This window comes from Dreissena polymorpha, chromosome 1 (assembly GCF_020536995.1).
Source record: "Dreissena polymorpha isolate Duluth1 chromosome 1, UMN_Dpol_1.0, whole genome shotgun sequence".
NCBI classification, from domain to species: domain Eukaryota; kingdom Metazoa; phylum Mollusca; class Bivalvia; order Myida; family Dreissenidae; genus Dreissena; species Dreissena polymorpha.
Genome location: NC_068355.1, coordinates 82,319,551 through 82,332,486, shown reverse-complemented (window position 1 = coordinate 82,332,486; position 12,936 = coordinate 82,319,551). Strand labels below are relative to the sequence as shown.

The window sequence follows — 12,936 nt, the reverse complement described above, 5'->3', positions numbered from 1 at the left end:
ACTTCATTACAGTCACCTATTCACACTATTATACTATTTTATATATTTAATGAGTCATTTTTATTGAAACAACTTCTCATTTTTTCACCATATTTACATTTATTTTGACTTAATATCAAATTATAATGATATGGAGAACATAAATTGGTGTTTGAGTTTCCAATTTCACAGGTTATTGCCACCACCCAAAGTGAAAAAAATAAACCCAGATGTTTTATTTCTATATTATTACTGCATTATTCCACCCTTTTGAATAGAAATCCCTACCCAGTTCTCACTCAAACATTATTAATAGCTCAGTAACACTCTGTTGGCAACATTAACAGAGGAATAGCTTATAAAGCTGTGGATCACAAGAATGTTAAAAGTGTCGTGCACATCTACCTAATGATTTAATACATGTTTTGTAATGTTAATAAAATTGACTAACCGACAAACAAACAGAACAACTCCTTCGCACTAAATTCCAAGAGGGGAATTATATTCTTATCAAACAATCAGTACCCACCCCTCTCATGCGGAAAATGACATGTTTGGTGTCGTAGATCCAGGGGAAGATAGCGTGCAGCTGAGATTTGAACTCTGTGTAGGACGCAGGCAGTGGAAGGTGGAACTTGTCATACACAAGCATCAGGTCCATCAAGTTGTTGTGGCCAATAAGTGGCTGAAGATAAATTATTGCTTGTTGTTTTATATGGATTCCATGATGTATTTAACAGTATTTCATGGCAGTCTGTAAATTTACTTACGCCTTCTCGGTTAGCTGATTAACCCTTTCCCTCTCAGAAGCAAAGCTTAAATGGCTATGTGCAAACAGCATAAAACTTCATGTGAATGATATACATATATTGAAAGTTTCAAAACAAATACATGGAAATGTATAAGCAGTTAAATCCACAAAAGAGTTACATTGTATGTGCCCAGACGGTCAAACCAACCCACTGACCAACCAACAGAGCTCCTCCAATATAACACCCTTTTAAACTTCATATTCTGGGAATATGTATATTCAGCAACTTGCGTTCAATTGTCTTTCTGTACTGAATGAACAATAGAAACAGAACAGAAATAGTATAGTTTCATGATAAGAGGAAAATCGTTTAATTATCCAACATTTTAACAAAAATGTGACTTTTGATTTCAAATTGTACGTTTTTGAAACAATATTAAGGACATATAATTTACAAAACAGGTGGCATATTAAACAGAAATCTCTGTGATAGAATTTTCTAAATACAGTTAATCAATTCAATTAAAAAAGAAGTTTAAATTCCAAACACGGGGCGGCTATATCCACAGAAATGGATGAAACTATAAGACAGATTGAGCTTATCTGGAAATTCACAACACATATCTACTATCCACTAATGAAAATCTGAAGGGTATAATGAAGGCACTGAAGTTGTTCGCTATTGCATAATTTAAGACACAATTCATTTTTCAAAATTTATCGCAAGTTTAAAATTAGCACACACCATTCAAATTTATAAAGAATGTGTCATAACGCACAGGTCGAGCTTTGTGTGCACTTTTTATCATCCTATTTATTTCAAAGAGATAACTTAGACAAAATAACAACAACATGGCCCTTTTTGACGTTCTGAAAGCATAGAAAGTATGATGAAAATGGAAATGAGAACTGAATAGAAACACAATTTGCTATCACCATCATATTAAATGAATATTGTTGGAATATCGAATACCTATCTCACTAAGAATATAATTTCATGATAAAAATTCCCTGTACAGAACTTTTAATTTTTAACACCATATACAAATTCAAAATATACAATAAGATCATTGATGAAAATAAATAAAAAATAAATCTGCTAGCAATACTTTTTACTCATGAATTAGGTAGTCATCAAGACACCCTGTTGACCTGTACATTGATGTTTATGTATTACTTGTTACCCTTGCAGTTCACACAGTGTCAACAACTCTGACTCAACATGGGTATAGAGCAATAATGCGCTTTTCGGCGTAGCTGTTTTACCCAGCTTTTCATCTTATTGACTTTTACATAACGCCAGAAGACACGCATGAATATTTTCGAATATTTCATAGGCTGATTCGAGAAAAAACCTCTGAACTTTGGCTACATGACTGTGTCTGTGCTCAGCGCAAATGATGTAGCACTGTTCAGTGTAAGGAATTCCGGACTACTCTCTGTATGTTCAAACGACACAAATTGCGGCCCAGTTAAAATTGCGCGTTAAATTCCATCTCGCAGAATTTCAGTTTTGCTTTCAAGATGAGAAAACAATCATTAGAGAAATAGTATAGTGTCATGATAAGAGGAAAATCGTTTAATTATCCAACCACAATGTTTGCCTTACTCGGTCAGCACGTCTGGAAATCGTTCCTGAACGCCTGTTTAGGCTGCCCTTATTTTAAAGTTTATATTTTGAATCCAATTTTGTATCGAAAAGCGTTGTGCCAAAATGTGCCATTTACAATTCACAATGAGATTTTTAATGACCCTTTCATGCGAAGTGGGTCTTATTCCATATGCACCCATCATACATATAGCCCACTCAGCCTGCGTATCTCTCAGTCTGGTCAGGAGATACATAATGAGACGATAGCATATTCAGTGATTTTAATAGCGAACAGCATTGCCTCTGACCTGACTGCGCAAATGCACGTTGGGTTTAAGAAACGCTGGTTGAAACGCATAAGACCCATTTTCGCATGAAGCAGCTATGAAAGTGTGATTTTATGTGTCGAAAGAAAACTGCGTTAAAATCAAAAATATTAACATACGATATATTTTGACAGTGAAGAAATATACTCATAATTAGGCATGTGAGGACACATATGATGTGCAATCCCGTAGTATATTTTTTATCTTCTTACACTAATTTGTGGTTTGACAATGATAACACACATTTCATGTGGTGAATATGCAACTTCCAAGTGAAAAAAACACGCAATAGTTAAACTTTTGTTTTCATTTAATTTATTTATTTAGAAAAGTAAATTGCAAACTTTATTTCAAAGTCAGCGTTTACGCAGACTACATTTTAATAAGATATATCTTTTTATATTTAGTTGTTTTCGATTTTATCGATTATAAAGCATTTTTGAGGTTGTCTATAGCATACCTGTAGTAATTGGTGAACTCATGTAAAACGTTTTATAAATTGAGAACTGTGAATATAAACAAGCTTAACCTTCTACTATTGCTTTGTTAGCACCCGTAAATACAAAAGATCGCCTCTATCTTTTGAGAACAAAAGAACGTTTCCCAGAAATCCCGCTGTAGAAGCATGAACGAGGTTACGAAACAGATCAATTGTGTTATATTTTTTTTTTTTTTATATTTGGTTTTAGCGATGATGAAGCATTTTTGTTGTTGTCTATCGTATCCCTGAAGTTATTGTTTTATAAATTGAGAATATAAACAAGCCTAACCTTATACTATTGCATTGTTATCACCCGTGCAATTGGACTCTCCCTTGTTTATTGGCAGCCGCATCTATTAATGGCCTCAGATTATGAATGAGGGGAGAAAAATACTACGTCATGAAGACGCAGCAGAAAGTGGACTATTTTTATCATTCATAAACAATCTCTTCCGCGACAGGTATAATGCAATAATTGTTTATTGATTCTTTTCTATATAAACTCCGTTCAAAACTATTACATTTAACACGATATTCATGTAATGTTTCCATTTGTGAATAAATATGGTTGGAGAACTCAAACCTCTTGCATAAATTATACAACTCTTTCTCGCACGGATACGGCATGTGTGGCGGGTAGTAGGCTTTCCGTAGATAAGCCTAAACCGACTTTAAATTTTCAGTAACAACAATAGTGTTCGCTACAAGAACAACTAAAAATGACAGAATTGGGTGTCCTGGCCCCTTTAAAATGTTCATATTTATTTCTGTTTCAAATGTTACCTTCTTGCACTGTTTCATGACTCTGAACACCCGTGTAAATCCCAGCATCCTCTGCACCAGCTGTTCTTCCTGCTGCTTCTGATTGGTCAGCTCTTCAGACTCCCTCTTCTCACGCTCGCCCTGATCAATACGTTGGACCTCAATCTGAAAAAGTATCAAAATGTTTGAGTCGTGTTCTGAGAAAACTGGGCATAATGCATGTGCATAAAGTGTCGTCCCAGATTAGCCTGTGCAGGCTAATCAGGGACAACACTTTCTGCCTTAATTTGATTTTTGCTAAGAAGAGACTTCATTTAAATGAAAAATGTAATAAAAGCGGAAAGTGTCGTCCCCGATTAGCCTGTATGGACTGCACAGGCTAATCTGGGACGACACTTTACGCACATGCATTATGCCCAGTTTTCTCAGAATGCAACACATTTGGTTCTTTGTAAGATTTTCAGCAGCTTTCATCACTATAAGTCATATTACAGCAGTCAGCTAACTACGCACGTTTCTTTGAAGTGTTTTAAATCTTAAAATCTAATAATACATTTTCAATATTAGATAAAAACAGTCAAATAATATTTATTATGCGAAATTGCAAGTATTTTATCATCAACCATCCTTCAAAACTTTACACAAAATATTAAAACTCATCATTGACAAACTATTAAAGCAAATAATTTGTTATGGGGAATTCACTTTCATTCAAGTGAGGCAGAAGGTATTTAAGTGGTGCATGAAACTTAGAATTTACTGATGAAATCTTTATATTTGTAAATGACATTATTTGTTGATTAAATATCTAAGGTGTTTTCTTACATTCATGTTTTAAATAAAGCCATAAACACATCAGACATATTTAAAGATAAGGATAATAAGAGTAAACTATTTGCAAAGCACAGTTGATCATCACGCCAAGTATAAAGGTTATGGTTCTTTTAGCATGCTTCATAAACAAGGGGTGGTATTCCAGTTGCTTCTTATCTTATAACCGACTATCTATAAACAAACTCTATAAACAAGAAACCGTCGGAGACGGGTGATGCTCTCCGAAGTTTTTTTTGTCACAATATTGCACTATATATTCAGATAAAAGGAAACGTCTTGAGGGCACAGTAGTTGGGGGGACAATAATTTTTTTATAGAAAATTTCAAAGGGTCATAACTCTGTGAAAAATTATCTGACCAGAACCCGCTGATAATATGCACATCTCTTGGAAGTGAAGCTTCCCATAAAGTTTTATTGAATTCCAGTCATTAGTTGCTGACGAAGAGCCCAGACAAAAATTGTGCACGGACGGACACACAGACGGACAGACGAAGTGGCGACTATATGCCCCCCCCCCCAAATAAATTTTGGGGGAGCATACGGTAAGAAACTCGAGTTGTTGAGGCTACTTACCAATAGAACATCACTCTTTATAAAAAGTTCTCCAAAATAGCTTGTCAATATTAATATAGGTGTCAATAAACAATGGACGCTTTTGTGTTTTTAACTTTATATAAGGACGAGTTTAAGGGAAGAATTTTGTCACTTACATTTTAAGGAAAAAACTAATAGTTTTAAGGAATTTCTTAATATAAGAAATTTATTGAATAACACTTAAGAAATTTATTAAATATTTAGGAAAAAACTGCTATTTTAAGTGAAAACTTATTTCTTAAGGAAACTTCCACAAGATAAGAAGCTTCTGGAATACCCTCCCTGGTCTGTACTTAATGCAGCCATGAAGATGGGGAGACGGCCTGTAAATAAACTCTTTAAGTACACACACCCATGCTAAACAAAGAGATTTTTGTTCATCCCATACTTGATGCGTGTAAGAAATATTGTTTTAATACATGTAATTAATCTATTTTTGTTACATGTATATTTTTCCTTTAATTTTTTTTTTAATTACTAATAGGTTTGCAATTAAGTAAAAAATAAACACTTTATTACTGTTTTGAGATTGCTGTCTACAGTAGTCCATATTGTTGGAAACCGCCCCCGTAGTTCTGTACTCAGCACATACAGAGGAAAACTCTCCATGTCTGAAATTATGATATGAAGTCATTCTAAATTGTAGGAAAACAGGACTTATTTTATTTCAAAAAATCAACCGACTCTAAGCCTTTTTAAATGCTCCACTAAACAAGAGGGCAAAAGGTTCTAATGCGTACACCTGAGACCAAAAGAAAATGTTCTGAGCAAGTAATTATCACTAGGTTTCACAACATATGATAACTGTCAAGAAAACTGCCCCAACTTCTTTTGTTAGTGCTTCTTTACAAACCACAATCATTTTCAAACTCATCCCAGATCAGAAATAATACAAAGATAAGGCAGAAGGGGCTCCAAATACATACTATGACATTGCACAAAAACTCACAGATAAGTATTTAAAGAAGCAAAAGATTGCCCAACAGAAAATAGCTTTAAATGTGATCAGTTCTAAAAAAAACATGCTGTTGATCTTAATGAAAACTTACATTCAATCAAATTGTTATTGGAATGTGAGAGTATCAAATGATATAAACAAACATGTGTATTAAAACCATATATAAATAATCATCAAATCATCAATATTTGATCCATTTCAAACCACTTTCTTGTATTTGATCAGTAAGATACTCATTTGAAACAATACAAGTGAAGATCTTCTTATGTAAGTTCTCTATTTCCTATTGAGAACAATCGAAAACAGACTAGTGAAAGTTGGAATGAGTAAGAGTGTGTGAATAGACCAGTGAAAATTGGAGCGAGTAAGAGTGTGTGAGAACAGAAAAATGAGAATTGAAGTGAGTAACAGTGTATGTGGACAGAACAGTGAGATCAGGGCAAAATATAGTGAGAGAATATATGTTTGACAATCATTGCGTGTTACAGTGTGTGAGAATAGAACAGTGAGAATCAGTGTGAGTAACAGTGTTTGTGATAAGAACAGTGAGAATCAGGGTGATTCACATTATTTAAGAATATAACATTGAGAATCAGGGTGATTCACATTATGTAAGAATAGAACATTGAGAATCAGGGTGAATATTACTTTGTGGGGATAACACAGTGTGAGCCATGGTGAAGGGTGTGTAGCATTGTGTTAGAATAAAACTGTGAGAATCAGTGTAACAGTGTGTGATAACATGTGGGTGAGAAAAGATGTGAGTATCAGGGTGAGTAACAGTGTTTGAGAACATAGAAGTGAGCGTAAGGGTGAGAGTAACAAAAAGTGAGAACAGACAAGCAAGAATTTGAATGAGTAACAGTATGTGAGAACATAGAAGTGAGAGCCAGGGTGAGTAGCATTGTTTGAGAACAGATTGGTGAGAATCAGGGTGAGTAACAGAGTGTGTGAAAAGAACGGTAAGAGTCATGGCGAGTAACAGTGTGTAAGAACAGCATAGTGAGAATCAGGGTAACAGTAGGTGAGGAAAGAACAGTGAGAATCAAGGTGAGAAACAGAGTGTTAGAACATAACAGTGAGACTAAGGTTGAGTTACAATATGTGAAAACAGCATAGTAAAAATCAGGATAACAGTGTGTGAGAACAGAATTGTGAGAATCAGGGTGAGTAACAGAGTGTGAGAACAGAACAGTGAAAGTCAGGGTGAGTAAAAGTGTGTGAGAACAGAATAGTGAGAATCAGGGAAACAGTGAGTGAGAACAAAAAAGTTATAATCAACTTTAAATCTGGTGATAACAAACAAGTGAGGTTTACAGGGAGCAACACTAAGTGATAATGGGCAAGTGAGGTTAGGAGTGAGCAACACTGAGTGATAATGGACAATTGAGGTTTAAAGTGAGCAACACTGAGTGATAATGGACAAGTGAGGTTTGGATTGAGCAACACTGTGTGATAATGGACAAGTGTTGTTTGGAGTGAGCAACACTGAGTGATAATAGACAAGTGAGGTTTGGAGTGAGTATCACTTGAGTGATAATGGCAGTGTGGTAACACTGAGTGATAATGGAAAAGTGTGGTTTGGAGGAAGCAACACTGAGTGATAATAGACAAGCGAGGTTTGGATTGAGCAACACTGAGTGATAATAGACAAGTGAGGTTTGGAGGAAGCAACACTGAGTGATAATAGACAAGTGAGGTTTGGATTGAGAAACACTGAGTGATAATGGACTAGTGAGGTTTGGAGTGAGTAACACTGAGTGATAAATGACAAGGTAGGTTTTGGCAAAGCAACACTGAGTGATAATAGACAAATGAGGCTTAAAGTGAGCAACACTGGGTGATAATGAACAAGTGAGTATTTGTGGACACACTTACACTCCAACACCAGACTCACCAGATTTCTGGAGAGTGAAGACTGGGACATTGTCCTTGGATACCAGCCACTCTGCCACACGTGAGCATATCCTCTGTAGGGCCTCCTCATCCAGGTCTCTATGAGAACATAGAAGTGCCAGTAACGGTGTGTAACAGTGTGTGAGAACAGAATAGTGAGAGTCAAGGTGAGTAACAGTGTGTAAGAACACAACAGTGAGAGTCAAGGTGAGTAACAGTGTGTGAGAATAGAACAGTGAGAGTCAAGGTGAGTAACAGTGTGTGAGAACAGAACAGTGAGAGTCAAGGTGAGTAACAGTGTGTGAAAACAAAACAGTGAGAGTCAAGGTGAGTAACAGTGTGTGAGAACACAACAGTGAGAGTCAAGGTGAGTAACAGTGTGTTAGAACACAGAAGTAAGAATCAAGGTGAGTAACAGTGTGTGAGAACACAACAGTGAGAGTCAATGTGAGTAACAGTGTGTGAGAACACAACAGTGAGAGTCAAGGTGAGTAACAGTGTGTGAGAACACAACAGTGAGAGTCAAGGTGAGTAACAGTGTGTGAGAACACAACAGTGAGAGTCAAGGTGAGTAACATTGTGTGAGAACACAACAGTGAGTCAAGGTGAGTAACAGTGTGTGAGAACACAACAGTGAGAGTCAAGGTGAGTAACAGTGTGTAAGAACATAGAAGTGAGTCAGGGTGAGTAACAGTGTGTTAGAACAGAACAGTGAGAGTCAAGGTTAGTAACAGTGTGTGAGAATAGAACAGTGAGAGTCAAGGTGAGTAATAGTGTGTTAGAACAGAACAGTGAGAGTCAAGGTGAGGAACAGTGTGTTAGAACAGAACAGTGAGAGTCAAGGTGAGGAACAGTGTGTTAGAACAGAACAGTGTGAGTCAAGGTGAGGAAAAGTGTGTAAGAACAGAACAGTGGGAGTCAAGGTGAGGAACAGAGTGTTAGAACAGAACAGTGAGAGTCAAGGTGAGGAACAGTGTGTTAGAACAGAACAGAACAGTGAGAGTCAAGGTGAGGAACAGTGTGTTAGAACACAACAGTGAGAGTCAAGGTGAGTAACAGTGTGTGAGAACACAACAGTGAGAGTCAAGGTGAGTAACAGTGTGTGAGAACACAACAGTGAGAGTCAAGGTGAGTAACAGTGTGTGAGAACACAACAGTGAGTCAAGGTGAGTAACAGTGTGTGAGAACACAACAGTGAGAGTCAAGGTGAGTAACAGTGTGTAAGAACATAGAAGTGAGTCAGGGTGAGTAACAGTGTGTTAGAACAGAACAGTGAGAGTCAAGGTTAGTAACAGTGTGTGAGAATAGAACAGTGAGAGTCAAGGTGAGTAATAGTGTGTTAGAACAGAACAGTGAGAGTCAAGGTGAGGAACAGTGTGTTAGAACAGAACAGTGAGAGTCAAGGTGAGGAACAGTGTGTTAGAACAGAACAGTGTGAGTCAAGGTGAGGAAAAGTGTGTAAGAACAGAACAGTGGGAGTCAAGGTGAGGAACAGAGTGTTAGAACAGAACAGTGAGAGTCAAGGTGAGGAACAGTGTGTGAAAACAAAACAGTGAGAGTCAAGGTGAGTAACAGTGTGTGAGAACAGAACAGTGAGAGTCAAGGTGAGTAACAGTGTGTTAGAACAGAACAGAACAGTGAGAGTCAAGGTGAGGAACAGTGTGTTAGAACAGAACAGTGAGAGTCAAGGTGAGGAACAGTGTGTTAGAACAGAACAGTGAGAGTCAAAGTGAGGAATAGTGTGTAATAACAGAACAGTGGGAGTCAAGGTGGGTAACAGTGTGTTAGAACAGAACAGTGAGAGTCAAGGTGAGGAACAGTGTGTTAGAACAGAACAGTGTGAGTCAAGGTGGGTAACAGTGTGTTAGAACAGAACAGTGAGAGTCAAGGTGAGGAACATTGTGTTAGAATAGAACAGTGAGAGTCAAGGTGAGGAACATTGTGTTAGAACAGAACAGTGAGAGTCAAGGTGATGAACAGTGTGTTAGAACAGAACAGTGAGAGTCAAGGTGAGTAACAGTGTGTTAGAACAGAACAGTGAGAGTCAATGTGAGGAACAGTGTGTGAGAATATAACAGTGAGTCAAGGTGAGGAACATTGAGTTAGAATAGAACAGTGAGAGTCAAGGTGAGGAACAGTGTGTTAGAACAGAACGGTGAGAGTCAAGGTGAGGAACAGTGTGTTAGAACAGAACAGTAAGAGTCAAGGTGAGGAACATTGTGTTATAATAGAACAGTGAGAGTCAAGGTGAGGAACATTGTGTTAGAATAGAACAGTGAGAGTCAAGGTGAGTAACAGTGTGTTAGAACAGAACAGTGAGCATCAGGGTGAGAAACAGTGTGTGATAACAGCATAAAGAGAATCAGAATAACAATGTGTGAGAACAGAACAGTGAGAATCAGGGTGAGTAACAGTGTGTGAGAATTAAACAGTGAGAGTCAGGGAAGGTACCAGTGCGTGAGAACAGTGCGTGAGAACAGAACAGTGAAAGTGAGATACAGTGTAGGAGAACAGAACAGTGAGTCAGGGCGAGTAACAGTATGTGGGAACAAAACTGTGAGACCCAGGGTGAGTAACAGAGTATGTGAACAGAACAGTGAGTACCTGTATGTGAGAACAAAACAGTGAGGATAGGGGCAAGTTACAGTGTGCAAGAACAGAACAATGAGAATCATGGTGAGTGACAATGTTTGAGAACAGAACAGACAAGAGTTCAGCCGTCAGAGACATGTGCCACTCAAAAAAACCAACACCAACAAAAACAAAAGGGCTTTGAAAATCATTCCAGTGACACAGTTGAGAAAATAAAATAAAAAATACTATGTTTTTACCACACATCTAATAGAATATGTCTCACCTCTTACATAAATGAAATAATTAGATTTGCTCAGAGCCATAGTGTATTTTCTATACACCCTAAGTTTCCATACATCTTTCAACTTTAAAAGGTGACGTGTGTTCGATAAACCAATAATTAGTTTTGTATATGATGTTCTTGCATATGAAAGTAGAACAGACCATATAAATAACTGTAATTAAATGTAGCACACAATATAAATTGCATCTGAAACTTTACTAAATTTAGTTGTTTTTAATGACTCCTGTTAAAGCTGAAATAGTGTCATCAATTTCATCTACAGCACAAACAACACGCTTACCTCAATGACAAATTTAATCAACTCATGTAACAATAAAGTTTTAACAATATGCACTTCCTTTTTCTGTTTTGGATTCCTTTCTCCAAATTTATTTTAAACCACACTATTTTTTTAATAACATTAAATTTTGTATCAAATGCTTACCATCCTGACCCAAAACACTATTTACGAAATCGTAATCCTGTCAGAGCAAGCTATTTTATTGTATGACAAACACACAATAAAAAATAAAAAATGGATTCTTTTTACAAATAAATATTTTACATTTAAATAAACAACCACGTCAGAATTGTTTTCCCTAACATCCAAAGAGTCGAGCTTCAACTGGTGTTTTTCCTCATAGAAATTACGTCACAAGAGATGCATCATAAATTGCATAGTCAATTGAATAAAAATAAAAGTACAGAAACCTGATTGGGTAAAACATTTTAGTAAAGGAGCAAAAAAGTATAATATGTTAAACACAGCAAGGAAAAGGTAGCCAGTGGAATATAATCTTTACACTGTTAGTGACTGATGGTGAACTGGATATACACCATGAGTAATTTTATATCATACTCAAGCTTTGGTCTTGAATGGTATGAAAATACTGAGGGTGTATATCCCATACACCATCAGTTACAAACAGTGTAACTAATAATACTCAATTTGCTAGAATATACTCCATTCACACCAAGCTATTGCAAACATAAACGTTTTCACAAATAAACAAGATATGTGTTTGTCCGAAACACTATGACCCCTTTTGCGCCGCTTTGAAGCTATATATTTGACCTTTGACCTTGAAGGATGACCTTGACCTTTCACCACTCAAAATGTGCAGCTCCATGAGATACACATGCATGCCAAATATCAAGTTGCTATCTTTGATATTGCAAAAGTATTCATTAAATGAGGGATTTTGACCCATATATTTGACCTTTGACCTTGAGGATGACGTTGACCTTTCACCACTCAAAATGTGCAGCTCCATGAGATACACATGCATGCCAAATATCAAGTTGCTTTCTTGAATATTGCAAAAGTTATTGCAAATGTTAAAGTTGGGGCAAACAAACAAACAAACAAACACACAAACCAACAGACAGGGCAAAAACAATATGTCCCCCACTATAGTGGTGGGGGACATAAAAAGTTTCAATTCAAATAAAAATCATTTTATTTCATTGCTGATATTTAATAATACATTCTTTTACATTCGATTGACTGGGTCAATACAACATGGTGTAAAAGAACAATCATACCTCTCAAGTCCAGTAAACATGGCCTTGCTTGCAATGTGCTCCCGAACTTGCCTCTCCTGATCCTCATTGAGAAACGACAGGCCTTCATAAATGAACTGGAGTTACAGAAGCACATATGGTATTGAATACAAGGAATGAAAACAATCGGTTGTTATGGACAGATGGAAGAACAGACAGGCTCGACAAATTCCAAATGTCTTCAAAAGATGCCAGGGGCATAAAAAAACAACCTGTTTTAAGAATGTTCATTTTCAGTGCTCATTTTATTTGTTTACGTTTTTTCAGACGGCAATTGGGAATTAGGAATTTTTCCTCAACTGGGAAAGTATCTTTTATGGGTAATATATAAAGAAAAAAAAAT

The 12,936-nt window shown here is 36.5% G+C and overlaps 1 protein-coding gene across 1 annotated transcript in view; it reads right to left on the bottom strand.

The window, feature by feature from the left end:
- Nucleotides 1-12,936, bottom strand: part of LOC127837898 (poly(A)-specific ribonuclease PNLDC1-like) — a 39,601-nt gene that overhangs the window by 16,045 nt on the left and 10,620 nt on the right. The window contains exons 7-11 of the mRNA XM_052365350.1: nucleotides 12,576-12,670; nucleotides 8,175-8,272; nucleotides 5,839-5,930; nucleotides 3,912-4,055; nucleotides 509-664 (exon numbers count right to left, since the gene is read on the bottom strand). Of these exons, the coding sequence (XP_052221310.1) occupies nucleotides 509-664; nucleotides 3,912-4,055; nucleotides 5,839-5,930; nucleotides 8,175-8,272; nucleotides 12,576-12,670 (585 nt within the window). The remainder of the gene's footprint in view (nucleotides 1-508; nucleotides 665-3,911; nucleotides 4,056-5,838; nucleotides 5,931-8,174; nucleotides 8,273-12,575; nucleotides 12,671-12,936) is intronic.